The following is a 14946-nucleotide window of genomic DNA, read 5'->3' as shown; positions in this document are numbered from 1 at the left end:
GGGTTAGGGAGGGGGCGGTTAGGGAGGGGGCACAGCCCAGGGCGTGGGGTGCTGGTGGGGATGAGTGTGTGTGGGGGGGTCTCACCGGACGCGGAGGTGGGCGCTGCGCGAGTCGTTGCCCCCGGCGGAGACCACCTTGCAGGTGTAGGTGCCGATGTCGCCCGACCAGGTCTGGGAGATGTGCAGGGTGCCCATCTCGTCCAGGCGCACCCGTGGGCCACTCTCCGGGCTCAGCGGTGCCCCGTCCTTCTCCCAGACGTACCTGTGCCGGGGGGTGGGTGGGGGGCACCCAGAAGTCCTGACACCCTGCAGCCCCTCACAAGGAGAGGGGACCAAGGGTCCCACCGGTGTGCAGGGCTCCCCGTGCGCAGGGCACCAGGTGGCACTGCAGGACCAGCAGTGCAGGGCTGGGGATGGAGGCACCCACCATTTGCCCACTCCCTCCCCAAGCCCCCGGGGAAGCGGTGATAGCAGACAGGCAGCCTGGGGGTGCCCAGACCCCCCCCAAGCCTCCCAGCCCCATCGCACATACCTGATGTCCACGCTGGGGTCGTGGGTGACCCCGCAGCTCATGACGGCTTTGGTCCCTTTGATGACGCTCTGGTCCTGCGGTGGGTCGGTGATACGTGTCCTTGCTATGGGTTGGGGGGGGGACAAACGGGATGAGGCACTGGCACCCGGAGGGCTGCAGGGGTGGCATCGGCAAGGGACAGCCCAAGTTTGCACCCACGCAACCCTACCAGCCACATGCCAGAGCCCATCCTCAGCACCCCCAGAGAGCTCCATCCCGCACCACGCACGGTGGGAGACAGCACCCAGCTGCCCCCGGAGCTGGGCAGGGTCCATCCTGCACCGTGCAGGCAGGCGGGGCGGCAAGCCGAGCCCGGGGATGCGGGCACGCTGGCGGGTACCTTACCCCAAACCACCAGGTCGGCAGACGCCTCGTCCACGCCGCGGGAGTTGGTGGCCAGGCAGGCGTAGGTGCCGGCGTCGGCGAGGTGCGCGGGGCTGACGAGCAGGCTGCCTGACTCCAGCAGGGTGAAACGCGGGAGCTGCACCGAGCCGCTGGCCAGGATCCGCTCCCCTGGGTGACACAGGGGAACCCCATCAGCAAACGGTGCCCCGGCCATCGGCCAAGCCTGGTGGCCACTGAGCCAGGTGGCCGTGGAGCTTGCAGAGGGTGCCCTGGGGCCATGCTTGCCGGCACCCCACTGCCCTCAGCCCCTTTACCTTTCTGCCACGTGATGGCTGGGCGCGGAGCCCCCGAGGTCTCACAGTTGAGGATTACGGACATGCCATCAATCACCGTGCTGTCCTGGGGACCCCTGGTGATGTTGGGGGCGATGCCTGTGGGGTAGAGAGATGCACAGCCCCCCCTGAAGCCCTTCCCAGTGCTCAGCCTGGAGCTGACCCGCTCCTGGGTCATGGAGGGGGGGGTCCCATCCCCAAGGGAGGGTTTCCTGGTGTTCCTGAGCCCCCCGTGGAGCCCAGCCAGGGTGTCCCAGGCGCATCCCACCCACTGCCCAGGCAGAGCACCCTGGGCTCCAGGGTGGGGAGGCTGGCACCTACTGGTCACGGCCAGGTACGTGGTGGTCTGCACCTCGCCGGCCGCGTTGCGGGCAAAGCACTGGAACATGCCGGTGTCGTCGGGGACCAGCCCACTGATCTGCAGGCTGCCGTCCGCCAGGAGCTGGAAGCGGGACAGCTTCTCCAGGCGGATGAGGGCAGCATCCTTGTACCAGGCCATCTCGGGGGGGGGCACACCTGCAAAGGACAGGGCCAGGTCAGGCACGGGACCGTGGGGGCACGGGGAGGGCGGCTGGGGAGCGGCTCACCTTTGGCTTGGCAGGGGATGGCCACCACCTTCTCCATCTCGGCTGTGATGTGCCTCTCCGGCTCCCTGACGAACTGTGGTGGCTCTGCAAAGGGAAGCCCGGCGATGGGCAGGGGGTTGCGTTAAAGCTCGGGTCCTCTGGCCCCACCATCAAACAACTCCCAGTGACTCCCCTGCCTGTTGCCTCCCATCTCAGCCCCGGGGCTGAGACCACCTCAACTCATTGCACGTGTGGTTTAGGCTGCCCGTGGCCAGGGCCTCACCCAGGACGGAGAGGTAGGCACCCTCAGCCACGGCGGGCACGCTGCTGCTGCGGAGCACGGCCTCGCACTCGTAGTAGCCGCTGTCGCTCAGCGTGGGGTTGAGGACGGTGAGCCGGCGGCTGTAGTCGCTGATGCCGCTGGAGAGGGGCACCCCGTCCTTCTTCCAGATGATGTGCAGCTTGATCAGCGGCCTGGGGTGGGGGGGTCGGGAGCATGTTGAGAGACAGCCCCAGCCCCTCTGCACCCCACCAAATCCCCACCTCACTCCATCCCATGGTACCCAGGAGCCCTGGTGGGAAGGGACCTGGGGGCACCCAGCCCTGGAGCCGGGCGATGCCAACAGGGAGATGCCCTGTTCCCATCCCGTCTGCCCCGATGCTACTCGCCTGGCGTTGGCCACACACTCCATGGTCACCTCCGAGGTCCCGGCCACCACACTGGTGTTCCTGGGTGGGACAATGATGGTGGGTGCGATGGGATCAGCCGGGCCACCCACATCTGGGGAGAAGAAGGCCAGAGGGACAGCCATCAGCATCCCCTGCTCTCCCCTATGGCACCCCAGACCCCACCGAGGCTGATGGGGCACCCAAAGCCCCATGCATGCTCTGCCTGGCATGGAGGAGATAAAGGTAGCAGGGACCAAAGGTCTGTGGGCTCTGCTCTCCCGTGGAAAGGACGGGCAGGTCCAGCCCATCACCTTGGCATCAGGGTGCCTTCATAGCTCTCCCTAAGCCCTCTCCTCCCGCAGGAGCCTGTGGCACCAGCCCGGACCCCAGCCTGTGTGGCAGCACCGGCTGGCAGGGAGGAGGGAGAAGGGGAGTATATAAAGCAAAATGATTGCAACAATAAAAAACCCTCATGTAGGCGCTGTAAAAATGTGATCGGCTTGAAAGCTGCTGATATAGCTGAATCCATAAACATGGGCTCCAGGTTGTTTATTACGCACCAGGATGCCCGAGGTACAGAAAAACAGATTAATGGGGCAGGAGGGGAAGGGGGACACGCAGAGCCCTCAGTGGAAAGGGATAAACCCCACCACAGAGCAGCAGGGGGGGAGATGGGATGAGAATACCCAGAGGATTGATGCCACTTTGGGGCATCTTCCCCGGGATGGGCTGTCACCACCTGAACGGGGGCCAGGGGACCTTTGGCTAGGTCCTGCAGGGTCCAAGGGGACCGGAGGGATGGGGGCCACAGGGGTGTCCCCCAGGCAGGGGCTGATCCGGAGCGGCGTGGGCTGAGAGGGGAACATGGGCAGGAGCGGGGCAGGGTGTCCCACAGCAAAGCTGCTCCCCTTGGGAGCACCATCCCATCCCGCAGACCAGTCCCAGGGCATGGCCAGATCCAGCCCCGGCGGCAGGGATGGCGGGGGAGGCTCTGCCCATGGTACAATTAGTGCCTGCAGCACAGCCCAAAGTGCCTAAATAAATTTTGAGGCGGCTGAACTGTTAAGTCAGCAGAAGCCGGAGCCTCCGCAGAGATTTACTGCAAATTAAACTCAGGGGTGAGCCAGGCAGTGCAGGGGGAGCGGGGCCAGGGGGGGCAATGCCCCCGCACTCACTGGCCACGGTCAGCGTGATGGGCTGGCTCGTCTTGTTGTCCCCGTTCTTGTCATTCACCGCCTGCACGTAGTAACGTCCCGCGTCTGGGGCCACGGTGGAGAGGATGACGAGGGTGTTCTCCAGCGTGATGGCTCTGCGGGGACGAGTGGGCGGTGCGAGATGAGGATGTGAACCCAACGGGGGATACCGATGCAGCGAGCTGGGATCCCGCACGCAGCATCCGCACCAGCCCCAGGGCACCCAGGTGGGATGGGGATGGGGATGGCCCCCAGCCTTCCTCCCGCCTGCCCCCAGACAGGGCTGGGCTCAGGCACTGGCCCAGGCAAGAGCCGGGACCATGCCGGGACCAAGCCCCACACCCCCGCACCAAGCGGAGCACATCGGACGGTGCAGATTAAAAGGACTTTTTTTTTTTTTTTTTTTTTTTTTTTTTTATGGAACGATCTAATCTGCTGGAAACATAAAATGGTTTGGGGAATATATTTTTTTACCATTAAATATGAGATAAAGGAGTTTTATCTCCTCAATCCCGCTTTGCAAATAGAAAGGAGACCAGTTCAATTCCTGCATAATGTGGGTTACAAATTCAATTCCTGCACACTGCGTCTGCCAGCACTGGGCTTGCCGCTCCGGTGGCGCCGGGGCCTGCCGCAGCTCCACAGGGATGCCTGGCACACACACGTGTGCCGTACCCGGCTCTGTCACGCTAGCTGCTGCCCCAGCACGTGCTGTGCCCCTTTTGCCCACCTTCCTCCCTCTTATTTTCATTTTTTAAAAAAAATTCATTTCCCCAGTGACAGAGCCATTAGTCACCAAGTCTGTCTCCGGGTTTTAGCACGACGCGCTCAAGACGTCTGTTAAACATCCTTATTGCAAGGACGACGGCAGCTGAGGGAAATGCAGCCCCCCCAGAGGGGTGCTGGGGGGATGCCGGGGTACTCACATGCGGCTGCTGGGGGAGATCTTTCGGCCGTCACGAAACCAAGTGACCTGGGGCTGGGGGAAGCTGGCGATGCGGGGCGCACGGATGACGGCTGCCTCCCCGTGGGACACGCTCTGCTGCGTCTCGCTGTCCTCAAAGCTCCCCATATCTGCAAAATGTGCCGGAGAACCATGTCAGGGGTTGGGGAGGGGCTGGCAACGCAGCCAGGGACCCAGCAGGGTCAGCCCCTGGGTCCAGCTGGGGAGCAGGCTGGAAGCTACTGGGATGGGCTCCCCCAGAGGATGCAGAGGGGCTGCCCTAGGGTCCGCACTCTGCTCCCCTCCTCGGCTGGGGTGGCTCAGTTGGCACAGGGCACGGGATGGCGGCGGGCACGCTCCGGGTGTGCCAGGGGCTGCGCTCAGATCAGGATCCGTCCCTGCAGCACCCGGAGTTGCACAGCCCCGTCGTCTGCATGCCAGACCGGGGACCCCCTGCCCACGTGTCCCCCACCAAGGATGGGGTGCAGGCGCAGCAAGGAGGGCTCAGTCCTGGGGCTCCCCAGCATCTCTCCCTGCCCCAACCTGTAGCCCAGCTCCGGGAGGACGCCGGCATGACCTTGGCTCCGCGGGCAAGGTCGGGGCACCCGCCGCCTCCGTCCTGCCCAGCCGTTTGCAGGCTGGAAGCACGCAGCAATTGAGGAAAGCAGAGCGAAGCAGGGTGCACGGAGAAGGGGGGCAGGGGATTTTTATTGACTTCGCTTAATTGCTGTAATTAAAAACATGTAAAGAATCTTTTTTTAACGACTTTGCCATTATCATTAGTTGTTAGCACAGCTGCCTTATTAATTTCTCATTAGTTTCCTGATTTGTCACTGCTCCTCAGGAAGGGGTTTAAGTGGATGGGATTGGGGACATCCCGGAGAGAAGGGGTGACAGAGAGGGGCAAGTCCCCTGGGGCACAGAGCCGGCATCCCGGGCCTCAGCACCCTCCTGTCCTGCTTAAACCCCCCACGGTGCCTCTGCATCACCCCCCAGCGCAGACCCCCGAGGTCTGGCCCATCCCGCTCGGGTTCGCTCGTTCGCAGGATCTGTGCTGAGCTGTGGCAGCAGCACCCGGGACCGAGCCACCAGCCCGGCTACCCCTGCTCCCGCGCTGACGGATGCAGCCGCCCAGCCCCGCACGCTCCTGTTTGCTTTCAGTAACGATTATAAACGGTGTTTGCTTCCAGCGCTCCACACAGCTGGGGAGGAGCGGGGCTGCTTTCACGCTGCAAAGCGTTTTATCCCTCCAGGGAGCTGAAGCCGCCTGCCCGGACACGGTGCTGTGGGTTCCCCAGCCCCAGAGCTCTCTGCCTGCACCCTGTGCTCTGCCCTGCCCTTGGGGTGCCACCCATCCTCCCCAACCACCACGGCTCCAGACTGGGCAGCGGGAGCAGCAGAGGCAGCAACAGCCCCATCCCTGCCAGCATCACCCCAAGGATGCTCCGGACTTGCTTGGGCTGGCCATGGGCTGCACCAATGCCCGAGCCATCCCGCAGTGTTGGGGAGCTGGGTGTCCCCGGCCGGTCCCCCCCCCTCCACGAGTGGGGCTGTCACTTACAGGCCACCTGCACCTCGGTCTGGCGCTGCAGCAGGGCTCCCATCCGATTGCGGACGATGCAGCGGTAGAAGCCGGCGTGTGTGCGGTCCAGCGAGGTGATCATGTACCTGCGGGAAAGAGAAGCCACCTCAGCGGTGGATGGGGACATCCAAGTCACCATCACAGCCCCCCGGGAGAGGCTGCAGGTCCTATACAAGCCCCCCATTTACTGCTGGGCAGCAACCCCAGTGCCAGGTACCGGCTCCTTCCCCGAGGAGCAGCTGCTGGAGGTGGGTATACGTGCATGTATGTGCGTGTCCGTGCAGGCACGTATGTGTGTGCACGCTGGGGAGACAACACAGCATCCCTTGCTGCCACAGAGGGACTCGTGGCCACGCACACAGGAGGTAATTTCACGGCACCATGCGGCACGAGCCGGTGACCATCACCCGCCCGGTGCCGGGGGTGGACGGTGACTCACTGCCATGAGTGGGATGCGCTGGGGAAGTGGCTTGGAGCTGTCAAAAGCGGAGGCGGCTGCCAGCAACCTGGCACCCGCTGCCCTGACCCCTGCGCTGAGTCCCGGTGGTGCGCGGCAGAGGCACGCCGGGGTCTGCCGGTGTCACTCTGCCTCGGCGCCGTGTGCGGCCGAGCCCAGCACCGCTCCGATTAGCCGGGGCTGAGCCGCCTTATCATCCCCGGCGGCTGCTCTTATCAGCCGCCAGCGCCAGCAGCTGATAAGCAGATAAAGGAAATAACCACGTCTCCATTCTCCCACAGCCCCCGAGCATCGCCCTGGTCTCCAAGCCAGACCCTGCTGCCACCAGGCCTCCCCAAGCAGTCCCCACTCCCAGGAGGGATGCAGGCGCTCCTGCTCCATCAGCCCCCAAAATAGGCTGGACCCCCCCCAACAGTGGTGCAGATGGGCGACCCTGGGGGGGGGTGAGCAGGCGCTGCAGCATCACCTTCCCCAACGGGGAGTGCTCGGAGATAAACCAGAAAGGGAATAAATAACCAAGCTCAACCCTCCTTGCCCAAAATCTAATCTCACATTAAAACATGCCGCGGGCTGTTTCGGCAAAGCTTTGTTTGTTCTTTTGATAACTGAGTGTAAATTAAACTTTCATAAGACACAAGGAGCACGTCCCCTCCGTGGCAGGGCCCCTGTGCCCACCCCCCTGGTGCAGGAGATGGTGCCGGGGACACGGGGCTCCCACCTCACCCAGTGGCACCACCGAGCCATGGTGGGCACAGTGGGACTGGCATCAAATCCACTGCTGACATCCATCCACCCATGTGGCGTGCCAGGGATCACCCGTCCCCGCAGGATAAGGGAGGATGCCCTTTGGGAACACATCCTTGAGTGTCACAGCTGATATTTAAAAATGATCCCCAGAGGCTTTAAATAAGATATTTCAATTCCACGGAGCTGTCAGGAACTGATGTGGACACCAGGAATAATGGGCCCGCTCTCCTTGTGGTGTCCTCGTTAATAAATCACACGCACACACTGTGACTCCTAAACACACACACGCACATGGATGGATGGACGGATGGACACTTGCTGATGCCCACCTGCCCACTCAGCAGCGGAGGGTCACACACGGTCCCCACACAGACCCCCTGCGCATCCCCCTGCCACATCCTCGCTGCCACGTCCCCTCCAAACCCTCATCCCAGGAAGGGGCCAGCACAAAGCCCCCGGCGCAGCCCGCGAGCCACCCTGTGGGACCCAAACCCCCACCTTGGGGCTCACGTGCACCCACGCACGAAGCACCCACCGATGCACAGCCCCACTGCAGCGCCTTGTCCACACACACGTGGAGCCAGGACACCTCCGTGGGCACCCCCTCCCCGACGGGGACACCCCTGCAGATCCAATTAACGGGGTCTGGTCCCCGCACCACCGGAGCTGGAGGAGCTATTAAGGAGCCGAGCTTCTGCACACACCTAAGCGGCTGAAAATAGCCCAGAGAAAGGAAATCAATTACCGGGCGCAGCCTGGCCCGCAGTCATTAACCAAACACGAGCAGAGACTTTGTTCTCTGCCGCTCGGCTTCCACGGAGGCTTTTATCCAAGACTGCTCTGATTTGATTTCCTTCCCCCATCACGCCTGGCTGTAAGGGGACGGTAACCAATTTCACCCCCTCGCAGGGAGAAGCGCTGCGGGCAGGAGGAGGGGTGAAGCATGCAGCCCCAGCACCCCATGCAGATCCCCCCCCCGCAGTTTGAGCAAGCAGGAATGGCCACGAGCCACAAGCCACATGGCTGCTCCTCCGTGGCCAGCAGCTCCTGGCTCCACCGTGCCATCCAAGGAGGAGGCTCCTCCACTGGGGACCGATCCTGCCACCCGGTGCTGGCAGGCACTGCTCCAACCGGGTCGCTTTGCCCATCTGCCAGCCCAGAGGCGCGTTTCGCACCGCTCAAGCCGGGACGGAGGTCTGGCTGTCCTCCCAGCGCAGCCCTTGCTGCTGACTTTGCTGTTTCGAGAGGCTTGTTTGGTTTGTTTGTAAAGACAGAGGTTGACAGGGCATCGTCTGTGGGGAAAAGCACTTCCGAAGCGAGAACTGACCTGAGCTTCAAAAAAAAAAAAAAAAAATGCACTGATGGAAAACAGCGGCAGTCTCCAGGCTCAGTCAGGAAGCGGCTGTGCCACGCTCAGCCCCGGGGTCAGGAGGGGCCTCCGGAGCCAGAAGCTCCATGCCGGGGGACCAGCGGGTTTGCAGAAGCAGCCGGCCGGTGGAAGGCTTTGGCACCGGATCGATCTGACAGATGGATGGGCTGCACGTCGGGAACGACAACCTCCCCATCCATCTACCCAGCAGCTCCACCGCAGCGAGGCAGGACAGGGGCGCAGCATCGCGCTCAGCCATAACCCCCCCCTCGCCGTGCAACCCTGGCGAGGCACCGGCAGCACCGACACGCCGGGCTGCACGCACCGCCTTGTTATGGTAGGGGTGCTCACGGTGCCGCGAGAGTGATGCCCCAGTCCTGGCTGATGCTCCCAGCTCGATTATTGTAGGTTGCTGAGAAGCATGGGGCTGACGCTGCCGAATTATTATTAGATTGAGGGGGTGGAGAGGGGCCAGGAAAAGCATCAGCCAAAGGATTTGATCCATCAAATTGAAAGCCAGAAGAGTGCAGAAATCTGTGGTTCTTCCAATGTCGCCCAGTAACAGCAACAGCTGGATCGGATTTTGGATATCAGCACATTGGCATGGTCCCCTTTGATTAATATTCTGTATAACGACTAATTAATTCTAGAGGGGACATGTATTTGAATAGTTACTGTGCAATAATGAAATGTCAAGCGAGCATTAAAACACACTTAGCAAAGGTTTAACGACTCCCAGCACCTGAGCCACATGTCCCAGCACCTCCACTTGCACCCATCCGCCGCGCTGGGCTCCTGCTCAGCATGTTTTTAAATAACCCCCCCTGGTACTTCATCAGCCCCTGTTAACTGTATTATTGGAACTCAGTTAGCTCCTGATTGGAAAGGGCTCTGTTTTGACACACGTGGTGGGAGCTGTCACCTCTCCGCTTGCCGAAGTGTTTTCCTTTGGTCAGGGGAATTCGGCGGGTGCCGGCAGCCCTGTAAATCGCTGCCTCAATTGGCCCTGCCAGAACAATGAGCCATTTAACAATTAATGCCCACGTATTAATCTGCCACCTTCCTGCAGAGCGGAGAGGGGAGCGAGCGCACAAGCCTCAATCCGTGTTACGGCATCCGGAGGGCTCCGGCACATCCCTCTCCAGGAGCTCGGCCACAGCTGCCGCCCAGCTCAGGTGGCATCTTTGGGTCCGAGAGCCCCCCGCCTGTCTCCTTCCCACAGCTGCCTGAACCCATGTAAGGTCCCAGCAAAGAGATCCCCTCCATCGCCTTCCCCGCCGTGTGCCTCCCGCCAGCCCCGATGCCCCCCGGGCACCGCTGCCCTGCACCCGGCAATCGCTGCCGCTTGCTCACGCCAACCCCCCCATGTCCCCCTCAAAGCCGAACGAGGCACAGAGAAAGGCAGGAGTCTTCACAGCACAAGCATCACCAGCAAAGCCCACCCCATGCTGCACATTACCGGTTCCGTGGTGCCTCACCGGCACTCCTGGGGGCTTTGCCACATACGGCAATGCCAAATACGAAGCCAGCCAGGCTGGAGCCACAGGCGGCAGAAACTCACTGCTGGGCTCCCACTCAGCCTGGCTGCAACTCCTCCAATGCTCATCAGCTCCCATTAATTATATTATTGAATGGCAATTAGCTCCCCAGGGGAGAGGGCTGTGCTTCACACCTGGGCTGGCAACAACCTGGTCCAGCCACAGCAGGGACCTGCTCCCAGCGAGCAGCCGCACAGGTTGGGGTCCCAGCAGGGAGCCAGGTGTGAACTGCCCAGTTTGCCACCAGGTCTGTGTTTTTGAGAGCATCCTGGCTCCATATTTAACATAATTTGGGGACAAAGTACGGGCATCAAACATCTGGGGTCCTCAAAAAGCCATAAAGGCTTGGCAGAGTCCCGTGTGCGCAGCATGCTGTGTTCCCTGCATCCCTGGGGGACGCACACCCCAAAACATCCCAACCCAGCAGGATGGGGTATCAAAACAGCCCCAAATCTGCCTCTCCTCGGTGAGCCCGTGCAGGGTGGCTCCTGCCAACCCTCCCCACGCATGGAAGTAGATGGGGATGGGTAGAAGGCACCATGCGCTGGAAAATCAACCCCGGGACTCAGGTGGTCTTGGCGAGGGGCCGTGGGGCTGCGCCGTGCCCGAGAAACCCAGAGGAGCACCGGGAGGCTCAGTTGTGCAAACCCGGTTTTGCTGGGGGAAGGCACGGTGAGCACAGCAGCGGCAAAGCCAGCCAGCGTCAGAGATGTAATTACACTTTCCCAGGCTCCGAGCTCCCGGCAAAGGGGATCCGGGCTCTTGGGAAGAGACAGGGGATCCTTTAGTAGCTGCTGGGCTCCTGCACCAGCTGCGGAGGGACATGGGGAGAGGAAAAAGGGCTGATTTAGTAGACAGAAGATGCATCTCTACGGATGGGAGTCTGTCCAGAGGTAATCTATGTGTAAGGTAATTTCCGAAGGCAGCAGGACTCGGTGCAACCCTTAATACGACAATCTCATGTGATAAATTACCAGACTCAACTAATCTGCATGTTAAATTTCTTGTATGAGAAATAAATATCCTCAATTCACCAGAGAAGCGCTTTCCTTCTGAGGATTTCATTAAAGACATCAAGCTGCCTGATTTGCATGTTATGATTCCTCGTACGAGAAGAAGTCAGGCTCTGGAGAGCTCGCAGGAGAGCCCGGCACCGGCGAGATTATGCACGGAAAAACAGAGCTGGCCCTGGAGAGCGCAGTGCCAGCGTGCCAGGGCACGGGAGCAGAGCGTGCAGGAAAGGCTCCACCGCCCACTCGCCTCACCGTCACCTTAACGAAGGTCACGACGGGCATCGGAGGGGATGGGGTTTTGCTGTGGGGTCCCCAGGCGCGGGAGGCAGCTGGGGTCCCATGGGATAGCTGTCTCCGTGCACCCCACGCCAGCGGCAGGCAACGGAGGCAGCAAGTGGGTGAAGGCAGGCTGGTCCTTGATCTCCCGCAGTCCCCAGGGATGCTCCTGAGCAGGGATGACTCCATGCACACACACAGCCGGGCTGGTCCCCAGTCCCTCTGTGGTCCCCGATTACACTCGATCCCCAGGGATGCTCCCGAGGGAGGACAGCTCCACATGCACATGGAGCCAAGCTGGTCCCCGATTCCCCCACGGTCCCAAGGGATGCTCCCGAGGGGTCGGCTCCAGCTGCACGCAGAGGCACTGCCTTGGCCCTCGCTGGCTCGGGGCCGGGGGTCTGCCGAGCCCACTCCCCACCTGCCCATTGCCACACACCAACAAGTCGCTCCGGTGGCAAGCTGGCGGCTGAATCGCTGCGGGAAGGAAAGGGCGGTCGCCATGGAAACTCGCTGCCAAACTGGGAGAGTGGCTCCTTCCCTTAAAACGCAGCGTGAGCTCGTCTGACCATCAGACGAGGATGAACCCAGGTGGTTTGTGGGGAGTGCGGGGCTAAGGGGCCGAGAGCCCCAGCCCCCAGAAAAATGGGTAAAATGCACAAGGGCGATAGCAGCCGGCGGTGCTGGCGGGATGCCCTGCTGCAGGAGAGGATTTGGGGAGGAGCGGTGAGGATGCTGAGGACGGGATGCTCGCTGACACACCGTCCTAGCTGGGAACCGCGAGGTGATGCCACCAAACCCGGCCGGCTCCGTGGGGCTGCTCCCCCCCAGGACATGGCCCTGCTGCAAAGGATGATGCGTCCTGTCATGGGCATGGCCAGGGCCCAGGAAAGGTCCCTCCTGTCCCCGGAGTGGGGACATGCCAGGGGCCACATGCCAGCCCCAAGCTGGGGGGGGTGGTGGCTGCACCCCGCATCCCTCACCCATGCTGCCAATGCACCCGCAGCCATTCCCGGCCCCCGCACGGACAGGAGCATCCCTGAGCCTCCCTGGCCATAAACACCAGCCCTCCCCTCTCCAAGGATTACTCTGTTTCTAAACTCGTTAACTTTTAATTACTACCTTCCCACTGCCTGAGCAGGCTGGCTCCGTGCCACCGACATCTCTATTAAAATTCAATTTCTGCCCATCATAACTAATTTTGGTACTTCGCCTTCCTCACCGTCAGCCTTCAATTCCAGGCAAGATGTCCAAACTCTCATCTCGACACATTAAATCCCCGCGGAGACCCAGGGACAGGCAACGCACGCCGGGCAGAATGAAGCTGATGCCAGCAGGTTGCGTCCTTGCTGCCGAGAGGACGGGTTAAAGCCAGGCAGTGATTTGCATAGAGGCTGTTTGCTTCATTAGCTGCGGCTGGGTTTGTTTGGGTTTTCCCTACGTGTTTGTTTATTTTCTCGCTTCCTTCCTTAATCCTTTCTGGCTGGATGCTGGAGCCGGAGGTGGGGGCCGGGGGCTCTGGGGAAAGGGAGTCACCTTGGCACAGGGACACGGGGCTCCAGAGCTGCCGGGCATCCCAGAGCAGAGATACGAGTGGTGGCTCCTTTCCTACAGAAGGGTAAACTGAGGCACGGAGTAAAGCCAGGAGCACAGTCATGAAGGAAGCCAGGAATCCCCGTTCTGGGTTTGGAGGTGCCCCCCAGGTTCCCCGACCCCCTCCAAGGATGGGGGAGAGCCTGATGCCTTTCTCCTGCCTGGGGCGGGTGGCTCTGCCCCAGTGCTGTGCAGCTGCCCTGGAGGAGCCCCTGCACGGGCCCTGTGTCCCCCCACCCTGCTGTCACCACCTTCCTCACCATCCTATTTAAGGGTCAACGTTTTGCCTTGTTCCCACCGCAGCCAACGTGACCGCCCGACAGGCGTGAGCTGTGGGAATCGCGGGGCTCAACAGGTCTCTGAGCTTCGACACCAGGACTAGGGACAAGGGACCTGTCCCACAGGGCACCCAGCACTGCTAAAAACACCCAGCACCGAGCCTGGGGCATCGGGGACATCGCAGAGCTGCAGTCACCGGTGGCTTGGTTGGGGACAACCCCCCAAAGATTGTCCCCAAGGATGGCCACTGCTCCAGCACCCAGCATGGCACCGTGCCGGGGAGGGGACCCAGCACGGCACACGGTGCCGGAGAGGGGACGTCACTCAGCCACATTGTCTGCGTTCCTGGCATCCCGGAGCAGCCCCGCGTTGCTACAGCAACACGAAGCCTTTGGATTCAATGCCTTTAAACGGGGAACGGCTTGTCTCGGGCTGAATTATTGATTAAAACAGAGAGGATGACACACGCACACAGAAGAGACGGCGAGAGGTGCCCGGCTTGATTTAGAGGTGAGCTCCAAGCGGGCTCTGACGTGGGGGACGGCCACTCTGCGGCAGGATTAGTCGGCACATGGGGCTGGATGCCCGAACCCGGGGCGATCTCTCGTGCCGCCCTTCCCTTGCTCTTTCCCCCCCATCGGGCCGTTCTCGGGGAGCCACGAGCCGGCCGTGATCTGTGGCCGGGTGTTAATCCCGCTTGTGCAAACGCCTCCTCCCTGATGTTGACCTGCTTAAATCCACCATTTGCTCTCCAAACAGAGGCGGCAGCTCCCGGCGTGCTAACCGCTGCCTCCATGCTGCCTGCCTCCCCGGGACGGCATCCCCTCGCAGGGACACCGGCAATGCCCTCTGTGCCACGGCCATTGCCGGCAGGGACCGGCGTGCCGGGCGGGATTCGCTGCGGATGCTCGGCAGTGGCAGCGGTGGGGACTCACCGGTACTCCAGGGAGAACTTGGTCAGCTCCCGGCTGTTGTGAAGCCACTTGAACTCGAGGGGCCAGCTGCCCTCCGCCATGCACGTCAGGACCAGGCGGTTCCCCTCCAGGTGGACCTGGCTCCGCACCGGCTCCGTCTTAAAGTATGGGGAGACATCGTCTGCGGAGAGAGGAGGGAAAGGGGGTGAGAAACATGCCCGGCCCCATAGCCTGCCATCCCCATAGCCTGCCAGCCCCATGGCAGCAGGACCACTTCATCACAGGCATAACCATAAACCTGCAGCACGAGGGCAGGGGGATGCTGGTGGTCACCTCCCCGTCCCCCTGTCCCAACCAGGGCCCCCAGACCCCTCCACTGGCCATTTTCCTCCCCTGAGCCATTTCACAAGCCTATCGACAAGAGCTTAGCCCATCTAGGGTTTATCTAAGCTGCTTGCTTTGCTTTATTCCCGGCTGCCTTTGTAGCGTTTCAGAAGCACTGAGCTTTTAACTCGGGGGGCGAAGGGGGCGGAGGGGCTGGGAGCAGAGCGAGACATAA

General features: G+C 61.7%; 1 protein-coding gene across 1 annotated transcript in view; it reads right to left on the bottom strand.

Moving 5' to 3' along the window:
* Positions 1–14647, bottom strand: part of SDK2 (sidekick cell adhesion molecule 2) — a 28351-nt gene extending 13704 nt beyond the window's left edge. Inside the window, exons 1-12 of the mRNA XM_010578729.1 lie at positions 14409–14647; positions 6181–6287; positions 4603–4750; positions 3659–3792; positions 2484–2595; positions 2098–2288; positions 1836–1919; positions 1570–1764; positions 1231–1347; positions 917–1084; positions 533–635; positions 86–262 (exon numbers count right to left, since the gene is read on the bottom strand). Of these exons, the coding sequence (XP_010577031.1) occupies positions 86–262; positions 533–635; positions 917–1084; positions 1231–1347; positions 1570–1764; positions 1836–1919; positions 2098–2288; positions 2484–2595; positions 3659–3792; positions 4603–4750; positions 6181–6287; positions 14409–14647 (1775 nt within the window). The remainder of the gene's footprint in view (positions 1–85; positions 263–532; positions 636–916; positions 1085–1230; positions 1348–1569; positions 1765–1835; positions 1920–2097; positions 2289–2483; positions 2596–3658; positions 3793–4602; positions 4751–6180; positions 6288–14408) is intronic.
* Between the last annotated feature and the right edge of the window lie 299 nt (positions 14648–14946).

The sequence above is a fragment of the Haliaeetus leucocephalus genome, unplaced genomic scaffold (genome assembly GCF_000737465.1).
Source record: "Haliaeetus leucocephalus isolate CR32 unplaced genomic scaffold, Haliaeetus_leucocephalus-4.0 Scaffold646, whole genome shotgun sequence".
Classification (NCBI taxonomy): domain Eukaryota; kingdom Metazoa; phylum Chordata; class Aves; order Accipitriformes; family Accipitridae; genus Haliaeetus; species Haliaeetus leucocephalus.
This window is presented reverse-complemented; position numbering and strand designations above follow the sequence as displayed.